The following is a 26,961-nucleotide window of genomic DNA, read 5'->3' on the forward strand; positions in this document are numbered from 1 at the left end:
GGCTTCTAAGTCACTTCCCTCTTTCTCACTCAGTCACTTGTAGTTGGAGGGACACACACACTCACTAAGTCACCTCCCTCAGCAATGGCGTCTCTACCCCTCTCCTCCTCCTTCAACCTCCGCCCCCGCCCCCGCCCCCTCTCCACCCCCTCTTCCAAATCCCTGCGCCTCAATCCAACTATTCGATCTTCCATCAAAACCCACATTTCCCCCAATTGTCCAGGTCAAAATCGAATCCTATCAGTCCACCATAAATCACCCCTATCACTCTCTCTCCCCTCCCAAAAACGCCCGCTTCTAGCAGCCGCCTCTGCTTCCGCCGCTCCTCCCGCCCCTCAGCCATGGCAGGGGGCTTCCATCAAGCCGCTCGCCGCCTCCATCGCGACAGGCGTGATTCTATGGTTCCTCCCAGCCCCCAACGGCGTCTCCCGCATCGCGTGGCAGCTGCTCTCCATTTTCCTCGCCACAATCGTCGGAATCATCACCCAGCCCCTGCCGCTGGGCGCCGTCGCGCTGATGGGACTCGGCGCGTGCGTTCTCACTAAGACGCTGACCTTCGCCGCCGCCTTCTCGGCTTTCGGCGATCCGATCCCCTGGCTTATCGCGCTCGCGTTCTTCTTCGCGCGAGGGTTTATCAAAACCGGATTGGGGAACAGAATTGCGTACCAATTTGTTTCCCTATTTGGAAGCTCGTCGCTAGGGTTAGGATACAGCTTGGTATTCAGCGAGGCGCTTTTGGCGCCGGCGATTCCATCCGTCTCCGCCAGAGCGGGCGGCATTTTCTTGCCGTTGGTGAAATCGCTCTGTGTCGCGTGTGGTAGCAATGTAGGCGATGGGACGGAGAGGAAATTGGGGTCTTGGTTGATGCTCACATGCTTTCAGACATCTGTGATTTCGTCGTCTATGTTTCTGACAGCGATGGCTGCGAATCCGTTGGCTGCTAACCTTACTGCAACCACGATAAGTATGCAGATTGGATGGATGGATTGGGCGAAGGCTGCAATCGTGCCGGGGTTGGTGTCGTTGATCGTTGTTCCGTTTCTGCTGTATTTAGTCTATCCGCCCACAGTGAAGAGCAGCCCCGATGCTCCTAAACTTGCAAGGGAGAATTTGGCGAAGATGGGGCCGATGTCCAAGAACGAGATCATCATGGCTGGAACTCTGCTTCTCACGGTATAGACTTACAAAATTTGAGTTTTTTTGCTTCATTTAGCTCTGCAGATCATCGTGATTGTTCAAAATGCTTCTATTTTCAGATGTGATTTTTATAATCAATACTAGGATTTCTACGATCGTACCCTTTTAGTGGGATATGAATCGAGCAAAACTAGATCAAGTGATGTAAATTATCTTGGGTCTTAGGATATCCCAAAGTTTGAATCCATTTTAATCAACAAGAAATTACCCTACATTGTTTTTATCTGTCTAGGTTAATCCTCTTAAATGGCCCCTCACGGTAATGATTGGATGGCTTGTGAATATATGTTTTAATTGCTTCCACATCGAGAAGTTTTCAGTTGTTATTCATTTGCACTGTTGATCTCTCACTATGCGATAGATGTAGAGGCAATGTTTTGATGCTAGAAAGTGGAGTAGTATATTATTCTTTGCAACTTGGGTGAAACACATAAGGCCGAACACTTGTACAACTTATATTTGGTAAGGAGGGATTTTTTGGGTAAACCAATGTTAAGCTGATCTATTAACCAATTTGTTGGGATTAATTACGCCCTGCATTGTTGCCGTAGGTCTCATACTAATCATATACTGTATTTAAAAAATTTGTTGCTTATTCATTGTTCCTATGCAAAGTAATTTGTGCTGATAGTTGAAAATTTTAAATATCAGGTGGGGCTCTGGATTTTTGGTAGTGTCCTGAATGTGGATGCAGTCACGGCTGCAATTCTTGGGTTATCTGTCCTCCTTATAACTGGGGTCGTCACATGGAAGGAATGCCTAGCTGAATCAGTTGCGTGGGATACACTGACATGGTTTGCTGCGCTTATTGCAATGGCTGGGTACCTAAACAAATACGGTCTTATTTCCTGGTTCAGCCAAACTGTTGTCAAGGTTCGTTTACCTCTATATTCCAAGCCTACTGACAGGAAATGAGTACATATGGAATTTATTCGATTTGGTCAAGTACAATCTATGTTCATAGTTTTGGCCCACTCCCTGCCCCGTGCATCATACTCATACATTGTTGGCCATCAATATGTCAGACTTATTCTCATCTGGTAGTATACTCTCAATTAGCTAGTATAAATGCAACTTATTCTGGTGACTTGTACATAAATGGAGCCGAATTATATGGTAATGTGTATTGTCTTTACAGGTCTTTTCTGGTCATTGCTCCTTATTTTGTTCATCAATCACAGTTACTGTTGGTTAACAGTAAAATAGTTAGGGAAGAAAAGTGTTTTCTGGATTCGTTTATTGGCTAGTTGGAATTACTTCATCTCTCTAATGGAATGGCATTCATATGACATAAGCCTTACAAAATTGTCCAAACAAGGATTTTGGTCCATTCGTTTTCTCAATACTTACCTAAGAATATGACTGCATTTATAATCATTTGTTTCTGCCTATTATAATTCAAAATCTCATGTCTATTTGTGTGTATTTGGTCTTTCGTTCATCTTCCTTTCCATTGCTTATTTATAGAGTAATTTTACTTGCATTGAATCACTATATAATTCAATTTTCTTGTCTATGCAGTTTGTTGGTGGATTGGGTCTTTCGTGGCAGCTATCTTTTGGCATTCTTGTTCTACTATACTTCTATTCCCATTATTTCTTTGCGAGCGGGGCTGCTCATATTGGTGCCATGTTTACAGCGTTCTTATCTGTAGCCAGCGCTCTGGGCACTCCACCCTATCTCGGTGCTGTCGTGCTCTCCTTTCTTTCCAATCTTATGGGAGGCATTACTCACTATGGGATAGGATCAGCACCTGTGTTTTATGGTGCTGGTTACGTCCCACTCGCCAAATGGTGGGGCTACGGCTTCTTCATCTCGATCGTCAATCTTGTTATTTGGCTCGGAGTTGGAGGGATCTGGTGGAAGGCCATCGGCTTGTGGTAGAAGCATGGACGAGTTCCTGTCTATTTTTGTGCATCATATTGACAAAAATAACTCTTGAGTTTTCAGATTTCGATACTCTTTTTAACGGAATGAGGATTTTACAAGTTTTGGTGAGGGAGAAGGCATAATTAGCCTTAAAATTGTGTATTACTATTATCTTTCCATAAGAGCTCAAGAGTTTGAGTTTGAGTTTGAGTTTGAGTTTGAGTTTGAGATTGAGACTAGCAATTTGTTGAGTAGTTAGGCACATAGGCTTAGAATCACGAGCAAGAAAGCAAGTAGATTTATGTACTATTGTTGATGGTGAACCGATTTTAGCTTTTCTTATGAACCCATGGAAATAAATTTCACCACTGTTCCAAATGTGGACAAGGAGATGCAAAATTTTCATTCAACTCAACAAAAACAAAATTCTACTGTACTTGCGAATAAGAGTGTCAGTTGAGTGCCGCGAGTAAAATAAGTTTTAAAAGTTAGTGGAATATAAATTCTATTTTTATATAGTTTTATAATGAAATGTAAGTGAAATAAGTTATTAATAATGTGGGCTTATCATTTATAGTAAAAATGAATTGAAATTTTTATTAGGGGATGGATCGAAATGGAAAAATGGAACTCTTACCCATGGGTGATCCTTTTTTGGTAATTAAGGGTATCTATCAGCGGACCTAGCGATCATTCCCCGCGCTGATTTATAGGCACCTTAATGGGTGGAATAATTGGCCCAAATATTTAAAGTTGCTTCATACCCATAGGCAGAGATCGATCTCTGACCATTTAATTAGAGATAGACGAGTCTCGTGTCACTCAAAGAAATTGGTTGATCTTTATATCAAAGATATCGTTCTCGGCCCAAATCAAGTCGTCTAACCCAGTAAAATATTGGAATCAGTTTGACCCGGCCCAACATCAACTCGGGTTGGCCGACCATTACCGCTGAAACAATGATTCTTCTCCTCCACCTAAATTAAATAAGCTACTACTACTATATTTTTGTTCTATAAAGAGTACTAGTATAGGATTCCTCACTTACCAACTTTTGCATAAATTTACTGTGCTTTTATTATTTTATACTTTTACCATAGTAATCCATTCTTCACTCTAAAATCAGATCTAATCTTTTTCACCTGCAATTTCTGTCGGTTCTGATTTCCCGCGTCTATACATACACCAATTCTTCACCGCGTTGAGGTTTTTGTAATGCTGGTGGATCCCAACTGAAAAAATGGTGATGTACGGACCACTGGCGCCTGGTCAGGTGAGTTGATCGGTTAATTGTGTTTTTAAGTGAGCAAATGCGATGGATCTATAAGTAGATTGTAGCTTAATTTTAGATGCGATTGTTGTTTGGAGTTAGTTGTTGGAGTAGAGTAGTAGTGTTTGAGTAGCATTTTAGGAGTGATTGATGTGTTTTTGCTCATTTTTTTGATGAAGATGTGTTACGAGCTGGAAATTTGTGTGCGATTGTGAACTTGTTTTTGTTTGATTTGTGTGTTCTGTTTTTGGTGTTTTGTAGCTCGATCTTGGATGATTGGATGAGTTAGCGATTGTTGTTTGAAGTTAGTTTTGGAGTAGAGCAGTAGTGTTTGAGTAGCATTTTAGGAGTTATTGATGTGTTTTTGCTCATTTTTTGATGAAGATGTCAGGCGAGCTGGAAAATTGTGTGCGAATGCGAACTTGTTTTCGTTTGATTTATGTGTTGTGTTTTTGGTAATTTCTGTGGCTTGACGATATTGAGAATATGCAGGTATCGTTTTTCCTTGGAATTGTACCAATATTTGCTGCTTGGTTGTACTCGGAATATTTGGAGTTTAGAAAGAATTCACTGTCTGCATCTGCGAAGCTGTAAGTTGAATGACTTTGTCTAGTTGATCATCTTTTTTTTGTGGTGTTTAAAGTTTTCGATAGAATTGGAGTGCTGGAACATTATGTGAAAATTGTATTATGGATGTTTCTAAGAATTTTGGTAGGTATGTTACTTAATGTATGAGAGATTAGAACATTGTCTGCTGCTAAGGTTATGGATCAGCAATGAAATACTGTGTGATTACAGAAGGAAAATGCTGTGATTGATTACTGCATGATCTCAAAGCATAGGGGAATTCAAAATCACTGTGCCTTTCTTTATAATGATGATTTAAAATGTTCTACAACTCCCCTATATGTTGTCTCTGATACTGAAATGCCCTCTAAATTCCAGTGGAAGGGATTCTGATGTCAGTTTGGTTGAGTTGGCTGGGACAGTTAAAGACGATGATAGAGCTGTTCTTCTGGAAGGAGGAGGCCTTCAGTCGGTCTCTCATGGAGTGCGGAATTCATCTGTAACATCCCAATTCATAAGGTTTGTGAGATAAGATCTGAACCTACTCTGATGGTATGCCACCTTATGCGACTGACTTCATTATATTTCAGGTTTCTTACGTTGGATGAGTCATTCTTGCTGGAGAATCGGTTGACTTTAAGAGCCATGTATGTGTGTAGTTGGATTTAGTTCTTAGCTCTTTATAAATCCAGATTTGGAATGATATTTAGTTTCTTTTGTTTATTCCTATGCTTTGGGATTATCTTATGCAGGTCAGAGTTTGGTGCCCTTTTAATCTACTATTACATATGTGACCGAACAGATCTCCTTGGAGAATCAAAAAAGGTGTGATTGGATTTCTTCTTACCGCACAATCGGTTTATGCATTTCTTATACAGTTATAGTGTGAGAAGTGAGAACCAATCGGTTTGTTAGTAGTACTCTAGCCATCAAAACTTCTTTTCCCACCTTTGCTCCACGAAGAGGAACTAACAAAGCAAAATGGGAACTTGAAGTAAAAAAAGAGTGAGCTTGAGTGACAGAGATCGTTAGTGGCTGGGTGCAGAATATTGTTAATTATTTCATTGTTCTTTATTAGCATTAATTATTGTAAGGAGTCTAGTTGTTTTATTTGTTAGAAACAGCTTTTATCTATTAGAGTTAGAGTTGGATTAGGAGTCTTCTGTATAGGAGTCAGTGGCCAGTAGTTGTTTTATATACCTCTTCAGTGGAAGAGTAATATGTCTTGGATATTGGTTTAGGCACAGATTTATCATAGGCCTAAATTGAGAATGTCTCTGATCTTTTTATTCAGGTTATATTCAATTTATTTTCTATCCATTTTTTTCTGTTTCAGTTATTTTCTGTACCTTTTTCCTGCACCCACTGCCTTTACTCTATCATTGATATATAGCCAATAAAGTGCATTGTCCTACACCTTTTGAAAGCCAACATCTATGCGTTGTTCTGGTAGTTCTACATAGGGTTAATAAATTTGTATGTAATGGATTACTGAGCCAAACTAGTTTAGGTCTCACAAAGGACATGCAATCATATTCAAAATACTCCTCACAAGAATCACAAATTTGACAAATATGACATCTTGCTGATGCAGGGAAGTAATAATCCTCTTCTTTTTTCCGTTCTTCCATTTCACAGGACACTGCTAAGATTAATCACAAACATAGCAATTCAACATAATAAGAGAGGGCTTAACTTTCTTCTTTAGTGGTGTTAAGCGATGCCAATCAAATCTGTGCTACTATCACATATGATGTTTTAATTTTATATTCTGCAGTTGTACACTAACTCATTGAGAATGGTTGATCAATGGCTTTGCTGTAAGCTTATCTTACTAAATTTCATTTCTGGTGACAGAGTTATAACCGGGATCTTTTCTTGTTCCTGTACTTCCTTCTCATCATTGTCTCGGCAGTTACTTCATTCAAGATACATAATGACAAGTCAGCATTCTCTGGAAAGTCAATGATGTATCTCAATAGACATCAAACTGAGGAGTGGAAAGGCTGGATGCAGGTAACTGTTTAAAGAAATTTTTATGGTTCAATAAATAAAATAACATTTTAGTCATTTTCGTCACCTTTAATTTTTAGTTTCTTTTGTGACATTCTGCACTTACCTATGCTTTGTAATATACCTGAGCTGGAAAGAATTGTCTTAGCTATCTTTCCCTCTGTGTACAGGTTTTATTTCTTATGTATCACTACTTCGCTGCCACAGAAATCTACAATGCCATAAGAATCTTCATAGCTGCATATGTATGGATGACTGGATTTGGGAATTTCTCATATTATTACATCCGCAAGGATTTTAGCCTTGCGAGGTTTGTTCAGGTTGGATTCTTTTCTGATACGTTAACGTAATATCCCATGGCATCATTCTAATCCCATTTCTAAAGGATTAATTTCGATATGCAGATGATGTGGCGGCTAAATTTCTTGGTATTTTTTTGCTGCATTGCGCTTAACAACAGCTATGTCTTATACTACATATGCCCCATGCACACTCTTTTCACATTGATGGTGTATGGAGCACTTGGAATATACAACAAGTATAATGAACGTGGAACTGTCATGGCTCTAAAAATATTAGCTTGCTTTTTAGTAGTCATCTTTATATGGGAAGTACCTGGGGTATTCGATTTGTTCTGGAGTCCCTTCACTTTTCTGCTAGGTAAAATTCTAGCCTTTCACTCTCTGTGTCTCAAGTGTATGAATGTGTAGCTCAATCTCAATACAAGAATGTGTTCTCTTTCAGGATACAGAGACCCAGCCTCGAAAGTCGAACATCCGGCTTTGCATGAATGGCATTTCCGTTCAGGCCTTGATCGCTACATTTGGATAATTGGAATGATATATGCATATTACCACCCAACTGTAAGTTCTGTGCTTGTTTATCTTCATCTGCATTTCAGATAAATTTGCATGTTTTTTCCATCTCTCTGAAACTGAGTACACGTTGATCTCCTCTACTTCAAACCGTAATCCTTCTGGATGGATTTGCAGGTCGAGAGATGGTTGGAAAAATTGGAGGAAGCTGAAACAAAGCGCAGGATATTTATCAAGTCAATGATTGTGACAATATCCTTGACGGTATCCCTCAATCTCTCAGCTCGTTCTTAAGACTTGTGAAGTTCACATCTGAAATAATTGTTTTTCTATTTACAGATTGGATATCTTTGGTTTGAGTTCGTATACAAGCTTCCAAAGATTACATACAACAAATACCATCCTTATACGTCATGGATTCCTATCACGTATGTGCATTTTCAGTCTCTTCATTGTCAAGACTAAATATGTAGCAAATACTCTGGAAACCTATTATTAATCTGGATTTATCTGCATATTGCCTGCTCCCAGTGTGTACATATGCTTGCGGAATGTTACTCAAAGTTTCCGCTCCTACTCATTGACACTTTTTGCGTAAGAATCCATATCTTTGTTTGAGTAAAGGACATTAATATTTTTATCATTTTTTTTTCATTGAGATGATTCAAACAGATATTTTATTTGCCTTGATGAACAGATGGCTCGGCAAGATCACTTTGGAGACTTACATCTCGCAGTTTCACATATGGCTGAGGTACGCAATTTAGTGATAAAATCATCACTCATTCACTCTTGGTATCATTCTTTATCCTGTGATGTGCATGCCTATGTAACCCTATGTGACTTCTTGGATGAAATTCAAGACAAGAAAATCTGTATATACAAAATGGGGGTGGGGTTCTGAACAACGTAAATGTTCTCTCCGATTGAATGACATTTAGCCATATATACTTGAGTCTCGGGAAGATGAATCTGAACTTCATCCAACTCAATATAGGTCCAGTGTGCCAGATGGTCAGCCGAAGCTGCTACTTTCATTGATTCCAGATTATCCGATGTTAAACTTCATGCTCACCACTGCAATTTATGTAGCGGTAAAGTCCCTTTGTCGCCCTTGTTTTATTTTCTTATTTCACCCAATCAAATAGACACAATCCCGATTTACCTTATTATATCAAAACCCCAAAACTTGCAGGTATCCTACCGTCTGTTTGAGCTTACAAATACTCTGAAAACAACATTCATTCCGTCCAAGGACGACAAGCGCCTTGGACACAACTTCGCTGCAGCTTTAGTGATTGGAGGCATCCTTTACATCTTGGCTTTTGTATTAACAAAAGTTCCTCAAATGCTAGTAAGTTTTTTGGCTTACATTGTTCCTGCATTAAGCACCTAATGGTTCACAGTTATTTGTATAAAATCTTCTAAGTCAAGAACACAACATATTCAATCACAATCTGGAATACTTGAAAATCTTGATTATTGTTAATGTGTTGTTTCCTATTAAAAAATTGCAGGTGTGAAATTAGGGATTACAGCAAACGAGAGAATCGATTGCTTGCAAAAAAGCAGATTCTTGATGTGCATGGATCGAACATCAAATTGAGTAATTGCTCAAATTTAGTGTATGGTAGATGGGAGAGGTCTGGTAAAATTGTGTATAGAAAGGGCAGGGCTCTTTAGCTATGAAAATCTACTACAAACTTTACCATTGTTGTGAATCATGTTCTGTTGAATCTGTTCGTGATTTCCACTGTGCTACTGTATTTGATGATGCCATTTTATTTACCATGAAATCCCATTTTTTAAGAATTCGTTAGGTAAAGCCGTAAAGGGTTACTACTTAATAGTCTTTTTGAATTGTTTCTTACCTAATACTCCCTCTCCGTGCCATAAAACTAGCACATTTTGAGATAGTATAAGTTTTAATGCACAATTGATAAAATAATAGAAAAATTGAAAGAAAAAAGGTGATTAGAGTCGGTGGAGACCACCTGCTACATTTGGTGTTATATTTACTATGCACTATAAAATGATACACCCTTTGTCACAAGGAAGATGACCCATTTCATAGACGACACAAGATTTTATGCAGGTTTATTTTGTACGTTAAGTGGAAAGAGTAATGGTTATCTTGGTTAGGACAAACTAAAAAGGGAAGTAAGTCATCTTCAATGAAATAGATGGAGTATTAACTTATAGTGGGATTCACCTGTCATTTTATAGTGTGTAGCATCAAATGTAGTAGGCAATCTCCACTAGATTGGAGTAACGCTAATGAAGAATAGAATTCACCTCATTAGATAGAAAAAAGTTAGGTAAAAATAGAATTGTCTGTTTTTAAGGGTAGAAGAGAGAGTAGCAGATGTCGGGTAGAGAGAGTTAGTGTATGGCAATTGGCAAACCCAATAAAGTCATGGCTGTAAATCGTTGTCTTGTCCAAACCACGCATAACTGGGGGGAAAATAAAAGTAAATAACTGAGTTCCATAAACCAAAATCTTGCACTTGTTATCCAAATAGTAAAATACAAACAAAAATAAGTTAACGTTCTCATACATTTATACTATTGCAGATTAAATCAAAACTAAAGTGTCACAAATGGGTATAGAATGCAAGGTTGCCTCCATGAAACCGCCCCGTAGCAGAGTCCTCAGAATATATGAACCATATCGTAGGCAAATCTTTCTCAATGTCAAGGAACCCAGGCAATGAATGGAATAGAAGACAATCTGATTTATACTATGTATCTGTGTGTGTCTGTGTGCGCGAGATAGCATTGTGTGTGCGCGTCTCACCCAAATGCCAAGAGATCAAAACTATTTTAGCGATTGATGCTAGATATAACATATGATGAGATGAAGCAAGAATAAGATTTTTTCCAAGACTAAAATGTTAAAAACGAAAAAGAGTTAAGGATACGTCCAGAATAGCACGAACGACTGCAAGAAGTGAAGAAACACCATGGTTAAACGTATTATCATGAAAATATGAAAAGCAATTTATGCTTACAGTCAAGAATAAAAAATTCAATTCACAAGAGGCAAGGTGTATTTTTTGTGACCTATAATATCATAGACCATGGTTTGCTTATAAACAACAAATCAGTGATCCTCAATATTATGTGAATGAATTTATCGTTATCTCTAGATCAAATACAGAAAGTCTAAACCGGCACAAAACTACTATATTCATAAAAGAACATATCACAAGAACACCACATGTTTATGCTTAAACAAGCAACACATTCACCTCAAGAATTACATAAATGAGACAAAGATGATGTTAAAGAGTTACCAAAAGTCCACCTAGAATGCCATCGAAGACAATCTGGTTCCAGCTATCGAAAAAAGAATGAACAGCAAAGCCAGTCTTTGCAGCCAGCCCTACAGTAGTAATAGCCATGATGACAAAATAGAAAATAAATCCAGTCAAGGCCGTGTACCCCAAAATTCCAGCAATCACGCCACCTATGATAGACATAAATGTGCGGCTGCATCAAAAGCAAAGAAGAATGGTTTAGAATGTACATATTCTTTTACACAAAACACAGAATTGCAGAATGGCAACACAAATAAGTATAATGAGCAAACCTATAATTGATAATTCTTGTGTTGTTTTGCATATTTTCGACATTAAAAGTTGGTATCTCATCCAATGAATCACTTGATTTCTTCTTCTGCCCATTCGAATCATCATGGACTGCCATTGCTCTCTCTTCCCTCCTTCCAAATTCTCAAAGCCCTTCTAAAATTAACAAAATATATCAACTTTGAGCAACTAATACAACAGCAGCTCACAATAAATTTAACAAAAAATCAAATAAAATAGAAATCCTAATGATATCAACAATCATTCCCCAAACCCTTCCGAGACTACTAATTACAGCTCACAATAAATTCAACCAAAAATTGAGCAACCAATGTAAATACAATAGCTCACAGTAAACTGAGACGAAGATATTTTATTTTCAAATCAATCTCAGCACATAATCCACTCCCAATTCTTGTTCTTAAACAATAAGTATGAAATTCTCTCTGTTTTGGCGTGGTTGGAGATTGGGGTAGATTTGTTGGAGTTACCATCACAGCTCACAATAAATTCAACAAAAACGAGAAGCTCATTATACGATATACAAAGCTGAAATACCTAAAATTTAAGATTTAGAATCAAAATCACACCAATTCGCAACGAACCTAGAATCAAAATCACCCCAATTCAACTTTCAGTTGCCTTTTCGAAGTAGAAACCAATTAAAGCAAGTAATTCACAAAAGAGAAAGATGAATTTTAAGAGATCTAAGATTGAACAGCAACATTTAGTAAAATTATTAGCAGCGAGTGCGAAATTACCTCGAAATTTATGTGGAGACTCAGATCGATCAATGCTTGGTAAAAAAACTCGTAGATTGATAGATATACTTATAAATTGGATTGACCCGCTTTTATTATTGGGCTTTATAAATCTCGAACCACTCTTATTTGGGCTTTGCTATTCTCCCATTTAATGGGCTTTAAGAAGCATGGCTAAATGTTTTGTATACTCCCTTTCTCCCATTAATATTGGGCATATGTTTTTTTTTGCCTGTGTCATTACAATTAAGTCATTGCTACTTTTTTTTATTAAAAAAATATTCGCTTGAAAAAACGTGTATAGGCATTTGTTATTTAATTAAACGCATTGATTTGTGTTTCTAAATACATTATCTATGCTTTAAAATATAATCGTGTTTCAACTAAAATTAAAGAATGAAAATGGAAGTATTTCATAAAAGGAAAGATGTACTCCAAATTTATAGTTGACAAATGTGTTCACAATTTAAGGATGCTTTTTTAAGCAAAAAATTTGGCCAATTCCAAAAGGTGTATTGGTCCCTAATAAATATAAAGTTTGATTGAAATTTTGTATTTTCTATGAACTTTAAAGTTGGTTACAAAAATAATGAACTTAGGCGTGTAGTGAATTTCCCACTAAATCGGTTTTTCCCTTGCTAATTGGAAGTCATAAGAAATACTCCATCGTCCCAACTAAGTTGAGTCAAAACTTTTGGCTAAGAAGCAGTGGCGGGCTCATGATTTTTAGTTCGGGGGTACGACTTTGTGCAATAACGTTTTAACAATTTTTAATCAGGAGTACACAGTTAAAATAGTTTTGTACACACAAAAATTAATATAAAAAATCCTTATTTGAGTTTTGTCAATTCTTTGAAAACAAAATTTTGGAAAATTTAATCTCATCGGCACAAAATAATTAATACGTAAGAAATATAAATATTCAACATAAAATATAATGTCATTCCTATTTTTTTAATTTATTCAAGTAGGTTGTGGGCCTTTTTAATGTTAATGGAAGGCCTAATAAAATCAATGAACGTATGAATCTCTTCATTTACTTGCAAATGCAATTAGTAAATTATTTTATAACATTAATTAATTATATAAACAATAATAATAGTATATAAAATATTTAAAATATGGGGTACTATTGTACCCCTTTTACAATGCTCCATCCGCCACTGCTAAGGTGATTAAAAAGTTGTGTTGAAAAGTAGGATAAATTAATAAAGCAGAAAGGATAAAAAGAGAGTAAAGTAGGTGATGGAATAAAATAATTAAGAGAGATTGGATTTTTTTATCGAAAAATAAAATGACTCAACTTAATTGGGACATTCCAAAAAGGAATACGACTAACTTAGTTGGGACGGAGGGAATATCAAATTAGGTCTAAATTTGTGATTTTAGAGACCCATTAACTTCACTAAATTTCATTTTCAGAATATTTGATATGACACTAAATATTACTCCTTGGCAAGTAATTAAATTAAATGAATTAATATGAGAACTTGGATCTGGAATCTTATAGCAAAATAAAATCTGGAGTATAAAATATTTGATTACGTTTGACTTGACATGAAAATAAAAAATGAAATGAATACCGTTTCAGATAAGAATTTTTGTGTGTGAGAAATAATAAGTGATTAATTCTAAATAAAGCTATTGGTCCCAAAATCATAGACATGGCCTAATTTGTTACTCCATTTTGCATGAAATTGAAATTTGATCGAAAATCATAACCTTATTTCTTATAGTGAATTTCTCATTAATTAAAAAAATAGTTTTAGTGGGATATTAACTACAAATATTAAGTTCAGAGTTTTGCGACTAACTTTAAAATTTTATGAAAAATCCCAAAATTTTAGCCAAAATTTATCATTTTAAGAACTAATAAGTTTTTTCAAAAAATTTCCACACAAGTGGCAGAGACTCTGTTTTTTTTGTTTTTATAAAATGAGTTCGTTGTAAATATTGTAATTCTCCTATGAAACATTCTTAATATGAACAAAATATATAATATATATTCTATATATCACATTTTATCACAATTATAGGTATTCTAATCTTAATTAGGAGCAATTTAAAAAGAATAACTATTCTGGGAATCAAGAAATAAGATCAAAAATCACAATTATGGGTTTACTATATCTTAAATAAGAGCAATTTAAATATTTTGGGAATCAAGAAAGATCACAATTACAAGTGTATTTCCAATGCATTCAAGATCACAATTATGGGTGCATTTCAATGCATTTATGGTCATATTGAAAGGATATGGGCTAGATTAGATTAATATGGATTAAATAATTATAGTTGGGCTACAATTATAATTAGTCCATAAGCCCAACAATCATGAAACCCTAATGACTCTTTGTCTATATAATGGTTATTTATTCTCCATTGTGGGAGAAGAGAAATATCGTAACATTAGAGAGAAAATACGTAAAGCTTTGTAGAGAATTCCTAGCTTTCTCTATAGAGTGATTGTACCGAGGAATTGTTCCTGCATCGGATCAGAATACACGTGGACCTCGATAGTAGTGGATTCAACTTGCAGGACACAATCGTAGAAGAAAACAACACAACAAGTAAGATTTAGTTCCGTTGTGTTTTACATGCTCAACTTGCAATATGATTATGAATCTAGATCTGTTATTCTTGTATGCAATTTCCGCTGTGCTCATTAGATGAATACAAGAATTCCTAACAGTGGTATCAGAGCCCGGGGCTTATTCATATTTATTTTGTAATTTAATTATACGTGGATTGATTTTCGAAATCAGAATTTTGAAATTGGATTTCGAAAGGAAATTAGGTTGAAAATTGTTTTCATCCACTATGCTTAAAATATTGGTTTTGGAATCCAATCTTAGCCGCCGACGAGAAATTAGAATTGAAATTTCAATCACTTTTCAAAGAATGATTTTGGAATCCAAAATTAACGAAACGACAAAAAGTTGAAATTGAATTTCAATTACGTCAATTTTCAATGAGTGGTTTTGGATATTGGAACTTGAATTTGGAATTCAATTAATTGAAATTTGATCTCAATTGTATATACAACATCGAAGGCCGAATCATGTAAATGCGTATTTTGTGGATTTTGTTTCCTAATTTATGACATATTAATTATGTGTATTGTTTACTTATGTACGCTGACTCCAATCCTTTAATGGATGTATATCAATTTGATTTTGTAACCTTTGAATTGGAGTAATGATTACATGGGTATAATATTGTATTAAACATGACTGTTGCGTATTTGGTCTGTTTTGAATTTGATTTCAAAATTTAAGAACTGGTTCCGTAATTGAAATTAGATTTCAATTCCTTCAAAAGAATTTTGTGATATTACCGAAAATTGCAAATTGATTTTGGAGTTTGACTTCAAACAATTTTGAATCGTTTGGAAAAGAAAATCATGCTTCCGCCGATAAATCCATGCCAGTTTAGGGTATCTATTAATTTAGAATTAATATTAAGTACCCTAAATGTGCTTTTAATATTAGTTTAGAATTAATATTAAATATCTATTTATATTAGTTGGGAATTGATATAGATTAGATGATAAATTTATTAATTGGATTAATGGATTAATGAGCAAGAATTTGTTAATATTATTATTTTGGAATAATAAATAATATATGTGCTTGATGATGATTTGGAGTTATTACTTGATTTACAAATTTATTAATTTAGAATTAATACAGATTGGATTAATTTCGTTAATTTGATTAACAAATTGGGACATAGTTATCATCTGGAAATGATAATATATACTCCACATCACAATATTAATTTGGAATTAATATTAAATATGTATAATTATATTAATTTAGAATTAATATAATGAAATCCACATTTAATTAGAGAATAAAATTTGATTTTATTTGTTGAGCATTATTTGATATCTTATGTGATAAGCATGCTATTTGATTTTATGCTTATTTATTTCAACTATAGTAGTTAGAGACCGTTTATTGTCTGGGTAGGCGGCGCCCAGTATGTGTAGTCCGTGTTATACTATGTCTGGGTAGGCGGCGCCCAGTATGTGTAGTCCGTGTTATACTATGACTGGGTAGGCGGCGCCCAGTAATTGTTTGAAATTTAATATTGGATATTATATTCACAGAACTAGTATCACACTTTTCCCCACAAAATATAAGTCTTGTTTTGAAACAAACGCGTCGTCCATCACAATTGTTTGATGTTCCTAGTCTTTTCGACCACGAGTTTTACGCCCTCGCGTTTACTCTAAATCTACAAGGTTTAGGCTCATTCATAGATGCATGGTTGGCATCGTGTGATGGGGTTGACTTGCTTAAATTATTTTGAGTAGCCCTCGCAACCAGAATAATTTATGGACGTATATTAATTAGATTAATAAACCAAGAATTGTAAAATTGTTGTTACAATTGGCTTGGAGGCCTACCTGGTGATATTATTGTAGTCATCAGCCCTCGCAGAGGCTGCAATAATATAGACTTGGATCTTGGACCACTAAAATTTATATTAGATATAAATTCGTATTTTATGTTTGGGGGACATAATATATGTTAAAATTAGTGGGAGCTAATCAATACAATAAACCCTTGTTTGATTAGTGATGCGATTGTGATCTTTGTATGCTTTTCTAATTCGCTTTTCGTTTTATTTTCTGTTCAGATAATATGTCAAACTTATCTTATGAGTGTATGATGGAAACAAACAAATTGACTAGGTCAAATTTCACGGAGTGGCAGAGAGACTGCCCAAAACTCAAGGCACAAGGTGCAATGAGTGGGAGCTCAGCTATGTTTGTCATTGAGATAAATATGTCTATGAATAACTCACAATCCTGGATATTGGATACCGCTTGTGGTTCACACATTTGTAATAATGTGCAAGGTTTAATTGACAGCAGGAAAGTGAGGCCTGGGGAAGTAGACCTACGTGTTGGAAATGGAGCAAAAGTTGCTGCCGAACGCGTGGGAACTTATAGATTAGATCTTCCCTCAGGACATAGACTAGATTTACATAATTGTTATTTCGTTCCAGTTATTTCAAAGAATATTATTTCCATTCCGATGTTAGACATCGAAGGTTTTTCCTTCCATTTTGCAAACAGCAGGTGCTCGTTTTCTAATAATGGATTGTTTTATGGAAATGCCTCTTTAGAGAATGGATTATATATGCTTGAATGCAAACGGGATATTCTCAATGTGCAAAATAAAAGACTTAAGCTATGTAATACGGATAATGCTACTTATCTTTGGCATTGTAGACTTGGTCATATCAATGAGAAAAGGATAGCGAGATTGAGAAAGTTAGACTATCTAAATTCATTTGATTTTGAATCATATGGTGCTTGTGAATTCTGTCTCAAAGGAAAGATGACTAATAAGCCACTTTCCGGGAAAGGGGTGCGTGCTAATGATGTGCTAGAGTTGATCCACACAGATGTGTGCGGACCGTTTCCAACTCAAGCAAAAGGTGGTTATTCGTACTTCATTACTTTCACTGATGATTTGACAAGGTATGGATATGTGTATCTTATGAAACACAAATCTGAGGCCTTTGAGAAATTTATAGAGTTTAAGTGTGAAGTTGAGAAACAACTTGGGAAAAGTATAAAAACTCTTCGATCAGATCGAGGAGGGGAATACTTGAGCCGAGAATTTCTTGATTACTTGAAATCGCATGGAATTCAGTCGGACTGGACACCTCCTGGTACACCACAAATGAATGGAGTATCTGAAAGGAGAAACCGAACATTATTAGATATGGTTCGATCCATGATGAGTTTAGCTAGTCTTCCTTTATTTCTCTGGGGTCATGCTTTATTGACTGCTATTTACATTCTGAATAGAGTTCCATCTAAATCAGTTGAGAAAACACCATATGAGTTATGGTATGGCAAAAAGCCTTGTCTTAACTATATGCGGACCTGGGGTTGTCCAGCTTTTGTTAAGAAACAAATGACTGATAAGTTGGAATCTAAAAGTGAGAAGTGTTACTTTGTGGGATATCCTAAACAAACTAGGGGATACGATTTCTACTGTCCTGAAAATCACAAGGTGATAACATCAAGGAATGTGACGTTCCTTGAAGACAGTTATGTCTGCAAGGAACAAGGTCAAAATACAGTAGATCTTGAAGAAATTCAAGAACCACAAGTTAACAATGAGGATGATGTATTGTCAAATGGTTTGAACAATAACTCAGTGGGAGTTTTTGATGATCTATTGGGAGGGGAAAATACTATTAGAGGAGACCTTAGAGGGACTCTCGAAGAACCTCCTCAAGACAATGAGATGCATCAAATACAAGATGATACAATAGTTGCATCACCTCTACCTCAAGAAGATCATAGTGATATTCCTGGGCCTACTCACAATCAGAATGAACAGCCCGAGCCAGAAGAAAACCAACTCAATAGGCCTAGAAGGATTCGTCGTGCACCTGAGAGACTGAATCTAATGGTTGAGAACCAAGATGATGAAGTTGATTTAGATGATGATGGGCCTAAGACCTATACCGAGGCGGTGTCGAACACCGATCGAGAGAAGTGGCTTGAAGCCTTGATATCTGAAATGGACTCGATGTACTTCAACTTAGTCTGGGAACTAGTTGACTTGCCAGATGGGGTTTACCCCATAGGTTGCAAATGGATCTTTAAAAAGAAGAGAGATGCAGATGGCAAAGTACAAACCTACAAGGCTAGGTTAGTGGCAAAGGGTTATAGTCAGCGCGAAGGCATTGACTATGATGAAACCTTTTCGCCAGTTGCTAAGATCAAGTCCATTAGGATATTACTTGCAATTGCTGCATACTACAATTTCGACATTTGGCAAATGGATGTCAAAACCGCATTTCTCAATGGAGAATTAGAAGGCGATGTCTATATGACACAGCCAGAAGGTTTTGTATCGAAAGAAAGGCCGAATGCAGTGTGCAAGCTAAAGAAGTCCATCTATGGACTTAAGCAAGCTTCGAGGAGTTGGAATATTTGTTTTGACAGAACAATCAAATCGTTTGGTTTTGTCAGAAGCAAAGAGGACCCATGTGTTTATAGTAAACGCGAGAATGGTAACGTTGTCTTCCTTATCATATATGTTGATGACATCTTGATTATGGGAAGCGATCGTTCCATGATGCAATCCGTGAAAGAATGGTTGTCTAGTTCCTTTATGATGAAGGATCTGGGTGATGCTTCCTACATCCTTGGAATCAAGATCTATCGAGATAGACCGAATAGGATGTTGGGATTATCACAATCCACTTACATAGACAAGTTGCTAAGGCGCTTCTCAATGGAGAATTCTAAGAAAGGTTTTCTTCCTATGGGACATGGCATTGTATTGTCAAAGAAGGATTGTCCTTCTAATGACAAAGAAAAGGACAACATGAAAAGGATCCCGTATGCTTCAGCTATAGGATCTATTATGTATGCCATGATTTCTACTAGGCCAGATGTGGCCTATGCGCTTAGCATGACAGGCAGATTTCAGCAAAATCCCGGTGAGGAACATTGGAAAACCGTTAAGACTATTCTTAAGTACCTTAGAAGGACTAAAGAATATTTCTTAGTCTTTGGTGGACAACCAGAGTTATCAGTTACTGGGTACACTGATGCTAGTTTCCAAACAGACCATGACGACTATAAGTCTCAGTCTGGATATGTTTTTGTCCTCAATGGTGGAGCAGTGAGTTGGAATAGTTCCAAACAAGGTACAACTGCCGATTCCACCACCGAAGCCGAGTATATTGCTGCATCTGAAGCTGCCAAAGAAGCTGTTGCTTTGTTAGAGTTCGTTAAAGAACTGGGTGTCATTCCGAGTGCCAATAGTGCAATACCTTTGTATTGTGACAACACTGGTGCTGTTGCGCAAGCAAAAGAACCCAGAGCTACGAACAGGAACAAGCATGTTCCCAGAAGATATCATCTGATCAGAGAAATAATTGAAAGAGGCGACATAAAATTAGAAAGAGTACCCACTGATGATAACTTGGCTGATCCTTTCACCAAACCGTTATGTATAGCAAAACATAACAAGCACTTTGAGAGCTTAGGTGTTATGCATGTTGGTAGATGGCTTTGAATCAGTGGGAGTTACAGTTTTATATGTCTTAGAAACATTTTGTGTTGAGACAATATTACTTGATCACATTATATGAAAATTTTATTTCCTATGGGTTTTGTGCACTTATTGGAATAATTGTTTTAAATGTTTGATTTTATTCTAAATATTTGTTCCCTTGAATTATGACTGTTGTTAATGGTGTGAGACATTAATGATATAGTATAATTCTAAAATAGCCCTAACCAATGATCATCAAGAATGGGATATTGGTGATATGTTATAGGTTAGCATGGGGTTTGCATCACATTCTTCGAGAATGTAGTTGTTCTCACAACTATGAGATATTAGATACTCGTGATGGACACATGGTATACTTTGGAGAGTATTGGTATACCCTACTATTAAACTGTTTTGTGAAGTGTCTACAGTTTATTAGTACATGAAGTATGTAATAGTCCTTGGATCTGAGGTCATTACACATTTTGTTTGTTGAGTGATGTGCTTTGACCTTGTACAACGCTTTGCCTCCCCTCGGAGGATTAAGACACGGACTTGTATTGGGTACATCATAAGATAAATGGAAATGGTAGTTGAGCCAAGAATGAGATTCATTCCTCGATTAGAATTTCGAGAGAACACTCAAATTCTCTATATTACTTGACCATTAAGTCATTGGCCAATGCAAAGATATATTCAATTAAAGTAATTGAATATGATCGAATGGGTCATTTAATAAAGATGAGATAAAGTGATTGAGCTATTTGGATGACACATGACAAATCTTAGGCTCAATCGGGTGGTTCGTGAATGAAAGGATATTACTATAAACTTTGTGTAAAGGCTTGTTTACCGAATTCACGTAAACGTTCTTCATATATCGAGCTACGCTGCCAACGCAGTCTAGGAGTTTTGTGCAGACTTCGATTAGATCGCCGTCGATAATGAGGGCCTAAAGGGTCACACTATAAGTGTATTTTGATCCGCTCAAGGGTACAAAGTTGGAACTGCGTATTATATCTAATGCTAGTCCAAGTGGGAGATTGAAAGGATATGGGCTAGATTAGATTAATATGGATTAAATAATTATAGTTGGGCTACAATTATAATTAGTCCATAAGCCCAACAATCATGAAACCCTAATGACTCTTTGTCTATATAATGGTTATTTATTCTCCATTGTGGGAGAAGAGAAATATCGTAACATTAGAGAGAAAATACGTAAAGCTTTGTAGAGAATTCCTAGCTTTCTCTATAGAGTGATTGTACCGAGGAATTGTTCCTGCATCGGATCAGAATACACGTGGACCTCGATAGTAGTGGATTCAACTTGCAGGACACAATCGTAGAAGAAAACAACACAACAAGTAAGATTTAGTTCCGTTGTGTTTTACATGCTCAACTTGCAATATGATTATGAATCTAGATCTGTTATTCTTGTATGCAATTTCCGCTGTGCTCATTAGATGAATACAAGAATTCCTAACACATATAGCAATATTTTAAGAGCAATTTAAAAGAAAAACTATCCTGGGAATCAAGAATTAAGATCGATCACAATTGTGGGTTTACTAAGAGCAGTTTAAAATTTTGGGAATCAGAAAGATCACAACAATATATTAAAGAGCAATTTAAAAGTATAATTACTCATATTGGGAATCAAGAATTAAGATCACAATTATGAGTGTATAAATAGGACATGGCAATGGGACAGAGGATAATCAAGAGAACAAGAAAAATGGCAACGATCGACAAATTGTTTGGTCTTATCCTCTTGCTCGCTTTAGCCTCAAGTAAACTACTTTGCTAGTACTGTTAATTTCAGTTTAGTAGGGCAATTGGCCACTAATATCACAAAATTTGGATGAAATTCCAATTTTCTTATGAACTTTAAACTTAATTGTAAAAATCATGAACCCTATTATGGTTTGATATTTGCAACACTTGATGATACCAACTAAATTGATGCCTATGTGGATTGCTGGATAACACGGGTGGCTCAAAATGACATTCATTATTTTTACGACCAAGTTTAAAGATCATTGAAAATTTTGAAATTCAACCAGTTTGTTATATTAGCGATCAATTGTCCTTAAGTTTACAACTAATTTACATGGTACTATTAGTTATATTTGTTTGTATGAATGAATCAATTATATTTGTATAAAATGAGGCAGTTGCTGAATTTGGAATGGCAACAAAAAAATGCACTCTTGGAAATGGCGAATGTGGTGAACGAATATGTTGTGAAGAAGGAACTTGCGGTGATAGTTACTGTGACTCTAAGTGCAAGACGAAATATGGCTTAGGCAATGCTCAGGGTTATTGCAATAGGATTGCTTCACATAATTTATGTTTCTCTGAATTTGATTGTTGATCACTTTATTGATCCTCATATAAATTCAATGGATGAAATAAATTACTTTTGTTTGTGACATGGAGTAATATAACTGAATGGTTGTGGTTTAATATTTCTGAAATTCTTTATTATTAAGTGAGAATATTTATTATTAAGTGAGAATAGTAAATATTGGTAATAAATAGAATTATTTTCAGTATACAAACTTAAATTCTTAGGCAATCCAACTTCGAAAATAAAACCGAAGTATTAACATGAAACACGATATTTGAATACCCGAAAAATGGTACTCCATTTCAAATATAATTATAAAAATATTTAATTTGTAGTGATTTATTAACTATTAATGATATTTATATAATACGATACTTTTAATATTATGCAATTTCATTTTACTTATTGACAATAATTGTATAATATCATTATTTAATCAAATTATCATTTTAATTAAACTAAATTATTATATACTCCCTCCGTCTCACTTTATCAGGCTCGGTTTACCATTTTTGGATGTCCCACTTTTAGGAGTCCTGATTGGAATATTCCATAAATGGGGCCTCACATTCCACTAACATTTTCTCACTAATATTTTATTAGATAAAATTAATACTTCGTATATAAAAGTAGGACTCAAATTTCGCTATTTTTTCCACCTAACTATCCCTTACATTTATTGAAACTCGTGCCGAACTCAAATGAGATTCCTAAAATGGGACAGGGGGAGTAATATTTAAATTAATTAGTCATCTGTATATACTCCTATTATTTTTCATTCATTGTTTTAAGGAGTATTAATTATTTATAAAGTACTATAATTAAATAAATTAATAAAAAAATAAAATAAAAATAAAGGAAAAATAGAGAGGAGGTAGAAATTAAATGAACAAGAGATAAAGAAATTAGAATATAGTACTCACTCAATTTCAACTAAGTTGAGTCGTATTCTTTTTTTTTTTAATGTGCTAACAAAGTTGAGTTATTTATTCTTTTGACTAAAAATAAAACATCACTCTTACTTTACTACATCACATACTTTATTCTCTCGTTATTTTTCTTATTTTATTCTCATCTCCTACTTTTTAATATAGTTTCTTAATTTCTGTGCCTAAAAGTTTTGACTCAACTTAATTGAGACTGAGGGAATAATAGATTCCAACGAAGTTTTCTACCTTAAACACCTTCCTCATTTTTTTCTTCCATATAGTAATTCTTTTTTGTCTATTTTTTTGTGTGTGTACCCAATCGTAGGTTTTTGTTATTAATTTGAGTTGGGTATGTACGAGTAAATATATCTTAAGGACTAAAAGATATATACGTGTGCAATGGCAGTTTTTTGTCGGTCACCTCTTGTGGCAAAAATATTTAATTATTTGTATGGTTTAAAGTTTATCTGATTTATTTCTGGGTCTCACAATTGGGTCACAATTTAGTGCACAAATTTTAAAAGACGTATAGAATAGTGAGTTGGAAAAGATAGTGAAATATGAGATCCAAATTTTTTATATCGATTTTATAATAAAATGTGCGTGAAGTGAGTTATGGAATGTAGGACCCACTTACCATTTATGATAAAAGTGAAATGTAACTTTTATTATGAGATGAATCGAAATGACAAAATATGGCTCTTATTTGGGACGAATGGAGTATTTAGGTATGTTCATGGCGACTAATGGATTAGGTGTGACTTCACGAGAAAAATGAAAATGACGATTGAATTACTATAGGTTCATGGTTTAGTATATATTTTTCCATCCTCTAAAAATAGAAACTCTAAAAACTAAATAAAATAGGAGACAAAGTTTACTCCAAAACAAAAGTGATCAAAGTATTATCGATCAAAAATGACATATCTCACAAAAGAGAAAATTTGACAAATATAAAAGCATGACTAATTTTATAAACGGAGTAAAATGGCGAAATAAGAATATTGTTTAGGGGGAGGAAGGATTATTTTTTGTCCGAATGTGGTAAGCATGAGGTATCAAATACTCAAGTTTATTAGTACAACTTAACATGTGATATAATAGTAAAGAAAATGTAAATAAATATAACAAATAATTATTTGAAATCGCACAAGAAGTTTAAGTTTATCAGTTAAGTACCATTTATTAGTGGTCATATATCCTCGGAGCAATTTAAAAGAACAACTATTTTGAAAATCAAGAAAAAGATCCCAAATCACAATTATGCGTTTACTATATCTTAATTAATAGCAATTAAAAATTTGGGAATCAAGAAATAAGATCCCAAATCACAATTATGCGTTTACTATATCTTAATTAAGAGCAATTTAATAATTTTGGGAATCAAGAAAGACCACAATTATAAGTATATTTCCAGAGTGTGGGGGCCGCCCATGCGACGGAATCGCCTTTTGCTGCAATATGTATATTTCCAGTGCATTCAAGATCACAATTATGGGTGTATTTCCAATTCATTTATGGTCATATAGTAATATTTTAAGAGCCGATTTTAACGAACATCTATTCTGGGATCCAAGAATTAAGATCAATCACAATTATGGGTATAATAAGAGAAATTTAAAAATTTGGGAATCAGAAAGATAACAATTAGTATAAGTGTATATTTCCAATTCATTGGTCATACAGCAATATCTTAAAGCGCAATTAAGCAGAATAATTACTCATTTTGGGAATCAAGAAATAAGATCACAATTATGAGTGTATAAATAGGACATGCAATGGGAAAGAGGACACTCAAAACACACACTACACCTAATCAAAAGAACAAGAAAAATGGCAACGATCAACAAATTGTTTTGTGTTATCCTCTTGCTCGCTTTAGCCTCAGGTAAACTACTTTGCTATTATAAATTACATTAGACAATTAGTCACTAATATCACAAAATTTGGACGAATTCCAAATTTCATGAACCTTATTATGGCTTGAGATTTGCAACACTCGATGATTCCGGCTAAATTGATGCCTACGTGGCTTGCTGGATAACATTAGTGGGCCAAAACGACGTTCATTATTTTACGACCAAGTTTAAAGTTCATGGAAAATTTTGAAATTCAATCATAGTTTGTTATATTAGCGACCAATTGTCTTTTTTTTAGTTTACGACTAATTTATGTGGTATTAATTATATATATTTGTAATAAAATGATGCAGTTGCTGAATTTGGAATGGCAAAAAGATGCACTCTTGGAAATGGTGAATGTGGTGAACGAATATGTTGTGATGGAGGAATTTGTGGCGACAGTTGCTGTGACTCTAAGTGCAAGGCGAAATATGGCTTAGACAATGCTCAGGGTTATTGCAATAGGATTGCTTCACATAATTTATGTTACTGCGAATTTGATTGTTGATCACTTAATTGTAACTCGGATTTCATTTCAAATATAAATTCAATGAATAAATTAAATTACTTTTGTTTGTGATATACTATAACTGAATTTTGCCGTGGTTTTATATTTCTGAAATTCTTTATTATTAAGTGAGAATAGTAAATATTGGTAAGAAATAGAATTATTTTCAGTATACAAACTTAATTTCTTAGGCAATCCAACTTCGAAAATAAAACCGAAGCACTCCATTAATTAAAACATGAAACACGACATTTGATTATCCGAAAAAAGGTATTTCAAATATAAGTATAAAAGTATTTAATTATTAGTGATTTATTAACTATTAATGATATTTATATAATACGATACTTTTAATATTATGCAATTTCACTTTTACTAATTGAAAATATTATTTTAGTAAAACTAAATTATTACATAATATTTAAATTAATTTCTCATCAGTTATACACTCCTATTATATTTCCTTCATTGTTTTAAGGAGTATTAATAACAACTTTAGGAGAGATAAAAAAAATTTAAAAAAAGGAAAAATAGAGTGGAGACAGAAATTAAATGTACAAGAGAGAGAGAGAGAGAGAGTTATACACCTTCCTCATTTTTTTTCCAAACAATTTTTTTGGTCTATTTTTTTGTGAATGCAATCGTAGTTTTTTGTTATTAATTTGAGTTGGGTATAATACGAAATATATCTTATAAAAGAAATATACGTGTGCAATGGGACTATTTTGTCGGTCACATCTTCTGGCAAACGTATATATATAGGAGGTCAGTCAAATATTTAATTATTTGTATGGTTTAGAGTTTATCTAATCTATTTAGGTAGGTCCATGACGGCTAATGGATTAGGTGTGACTTCATGAGACAAAATGAAAATGGCAATTTAATTACTATAGGTTTAGTGGTTAAATATATAGAGGAAGTATCTCATAAGAGAGGAAATTTGCCAAAAATAAAAGTATGACTAATTTTATGGAATGGAGAAAAATGACAAAAGAAGAATATTGTTTATGGTGGAGGAAGGTTTTCTGTCCGAATGTGGTAAATAAGGAGTATCAAACAGTTTATTACTATATTAAGTAAAATAATTAACTAAATAAGTAGTACTGTACAACTTAGCATGTAATATAAGTAAAGAAAATGTAAATA

General features: G+C 34.8%; 3 protein-coding genes across 9 annotated transcripts; 2 read left to right on the plus strand and 1 right to left on the minus strand.

The window, feature by feature from the left end:
* Positions 1 to 3,276, plus strand: LOC121799780 (dicarboxylate transporter 1, chloroplastic-like). The gene is made up of 3 exons (XM_042199248.1): positions 1 to 1,173; positions 1,849 to 2,070; positions 2,719 to 3,276. The coding sequence occupies exons 1-3, from the start codon at positions 85 to 87 to the stop codon at positions 3,079 to 3,081; spliced, it is 1,674 nt and encodes a 557-aa protein (XP_042055182.1). The 5' UTR covers positions 1 to 84; the 3' UTR covers positions 3,082 to 3,276.
* Positions 3,277 to 4,097: 821 nt separating this feature from the next.
* Positions 4,098 to 9,556, plus strand: LOC121799781 (protein REDUCED WALL ACETYLATION 2-like). The gene is made up of 16 exons (XM_042199249.1): positions 4,098 to 4,339; positions 4,829 to 4,926; positions 5,282 to 5,422; positions 5,494 to 5,550; positions 5,656 to 5,728; positions 6,761 to 6,919; positions 7,087 to 7,236; positions 7,321 to 7,576; positions 7,661 to 7,779; positions 7,909 to 7,995; positions 8,071 to 8,159; positions 8,263 to 8,325; positions 8,429 to 8,485; positions 8,729 to 8,825; positions 8,927 to 9,085; positions 9,249 to 9,556. The coding sequence occupies exons 1-16, from the start codon at positions 4,307 to 4,309 to the stop codon at positions 9,252 to 9,254; spliced, it is 1,644 nt and encodes a 547-aa protein (XP_042055183.1). The 5' UTR covers positions 4,098 to 4,306; the 3' UTR covers positions 9,255 to 9,556.
* Positions 9,557 to 10,197: 641 nt separating this feature from the next.
* Positions 10,198 to 12,174, minus strand: LOC121797845 (ER membrane protein complex subunit 6-like). 7 transcript variants are annotated; one of them, XM_042196595.1, is made up of 5 exons: positions 12,083 to 12,174; positions 11,324 to 11,477; positions 11,039 to 11,223; positions 10,653 to 10,672; positions 10,198 to 10,414 (listed from the first exon to the last, which is right to left on the minus strand). In XM_042196595.1, exons 2-5 carry the CDS (start codon positions 11,437 to 11,439, stop codon positions 10,307 to 10,309), a joined length of 429 nt encoding a protein of 142 aa, XP_042052529.1. In that variant the 5' UTR covers positions 11,440 to 11,477; positions 12,083 to 12,174; the 3' UTR covers positions 10,198 to 10,306. The 7 variants fall into 7 exon arrangements, with proteins under 7 accessions (XP_042052529.1, XP_042052530.1, XP_042052532.1 ...); XM_042196596.1 differs by having other exon boundaries at positions 11,324 to 11,474; positions 12,083 to 12,150; XM_042196598.1 differs by lacking the exon at positions 12,083 to 12,174 and adding an exon at positions 11,927 to 12,046 and having other exon boundaries at positions 11,324 to 11,474.
* Positions 12,175 to 26,961: the final 14,787 nt, after the last annotated feature.

The sequence above is a fragment of the Salvia splendens genome, chromosome 4, assembly GCF_004379255.2.
Source record: "Salvia splendens isolate huo1 chromosome 4, SspV2, whole genome shotgun sequence".
NCBI lineage: Eukaryota > Viridiplantae > Streptophyta > Magnoliopsida > Lamiales > Lamiaceae > Salvia > Salvia splendens.

What these genes read in the sequence shown, in the direction of transcription:
- LOC121799781 (XM_042199249.1), top strand. Translation starts at nt 4,307, where the DNA reads ATGGTGATGTACGGACCACTGGCGCCTGGTCAG. An exon ending in GTAACATCCCAATTCATAAG is followed by an intron (nt 5,423 to 5,493) that starts GTTTGTGAGATA and finishes ATTATATTTCAG; the next exon opens with GTTTCTTACGTTGGATGAGT. An exon ending in CCACTGCAATTTATGTAGCG is followed by an intron (nt 8,826 to 8,926) that starts GTAAAGTCCCTT and finishes CAAAACTTGCAG; the next exon opens with GTATCCTACCGTCTGTTTGA.
- LOC121799780 (XM_042199248.1), top strand. Translation starts at nt 85, where the DNA reads ATGGCGTCTCTACCCCTCTCCTCCTCCTTCAACCTCCGCCCCCGCCCC. An exon ending in CTGGAACTCTGCTTCTCACG is followed by an intron (nt 1,174 to 1,848) that starts GTATAGACTTAC and finishes TTTAAATATCAG; the next exon opens with GTGGGGCTCTGGATTTTTGG. An exon ending in TCAGCCAAACTGTTGTCAAG is followed by an intron (nt 2,071 to 2,718) that starts GTTCGTTTACCT and finishes TTGTCTATGCAG; the next exon opens with TTTGTTGGTGGATTGGGTCT.
- LOC121797845 (XM_042196595.1), bottom strand. Translation starts at nt 11,439, where the DNA reads ATGGCAGTCCATGATGATTCGAATGGGCAGAAGAAGAAATCAAGTGAT. An exon ending in ACAAGAATTATCAATTATAG is followed by an intron (nt 11,224 to 11,323) that starts GTTTGCTCATTA and finishes CTTTTGATGCAG; the next exon opens with CCGCACATTTATGTCTATCA. An exon ending in TCGTTCGTGCTATTCTGGAC is followed by an intron (nt 10,415 to 10,652) that starts GTATCCTTAACT and finishes ACATTGAGAAAG; the next exon opens with ATTTGCCTACGATATGGTTC.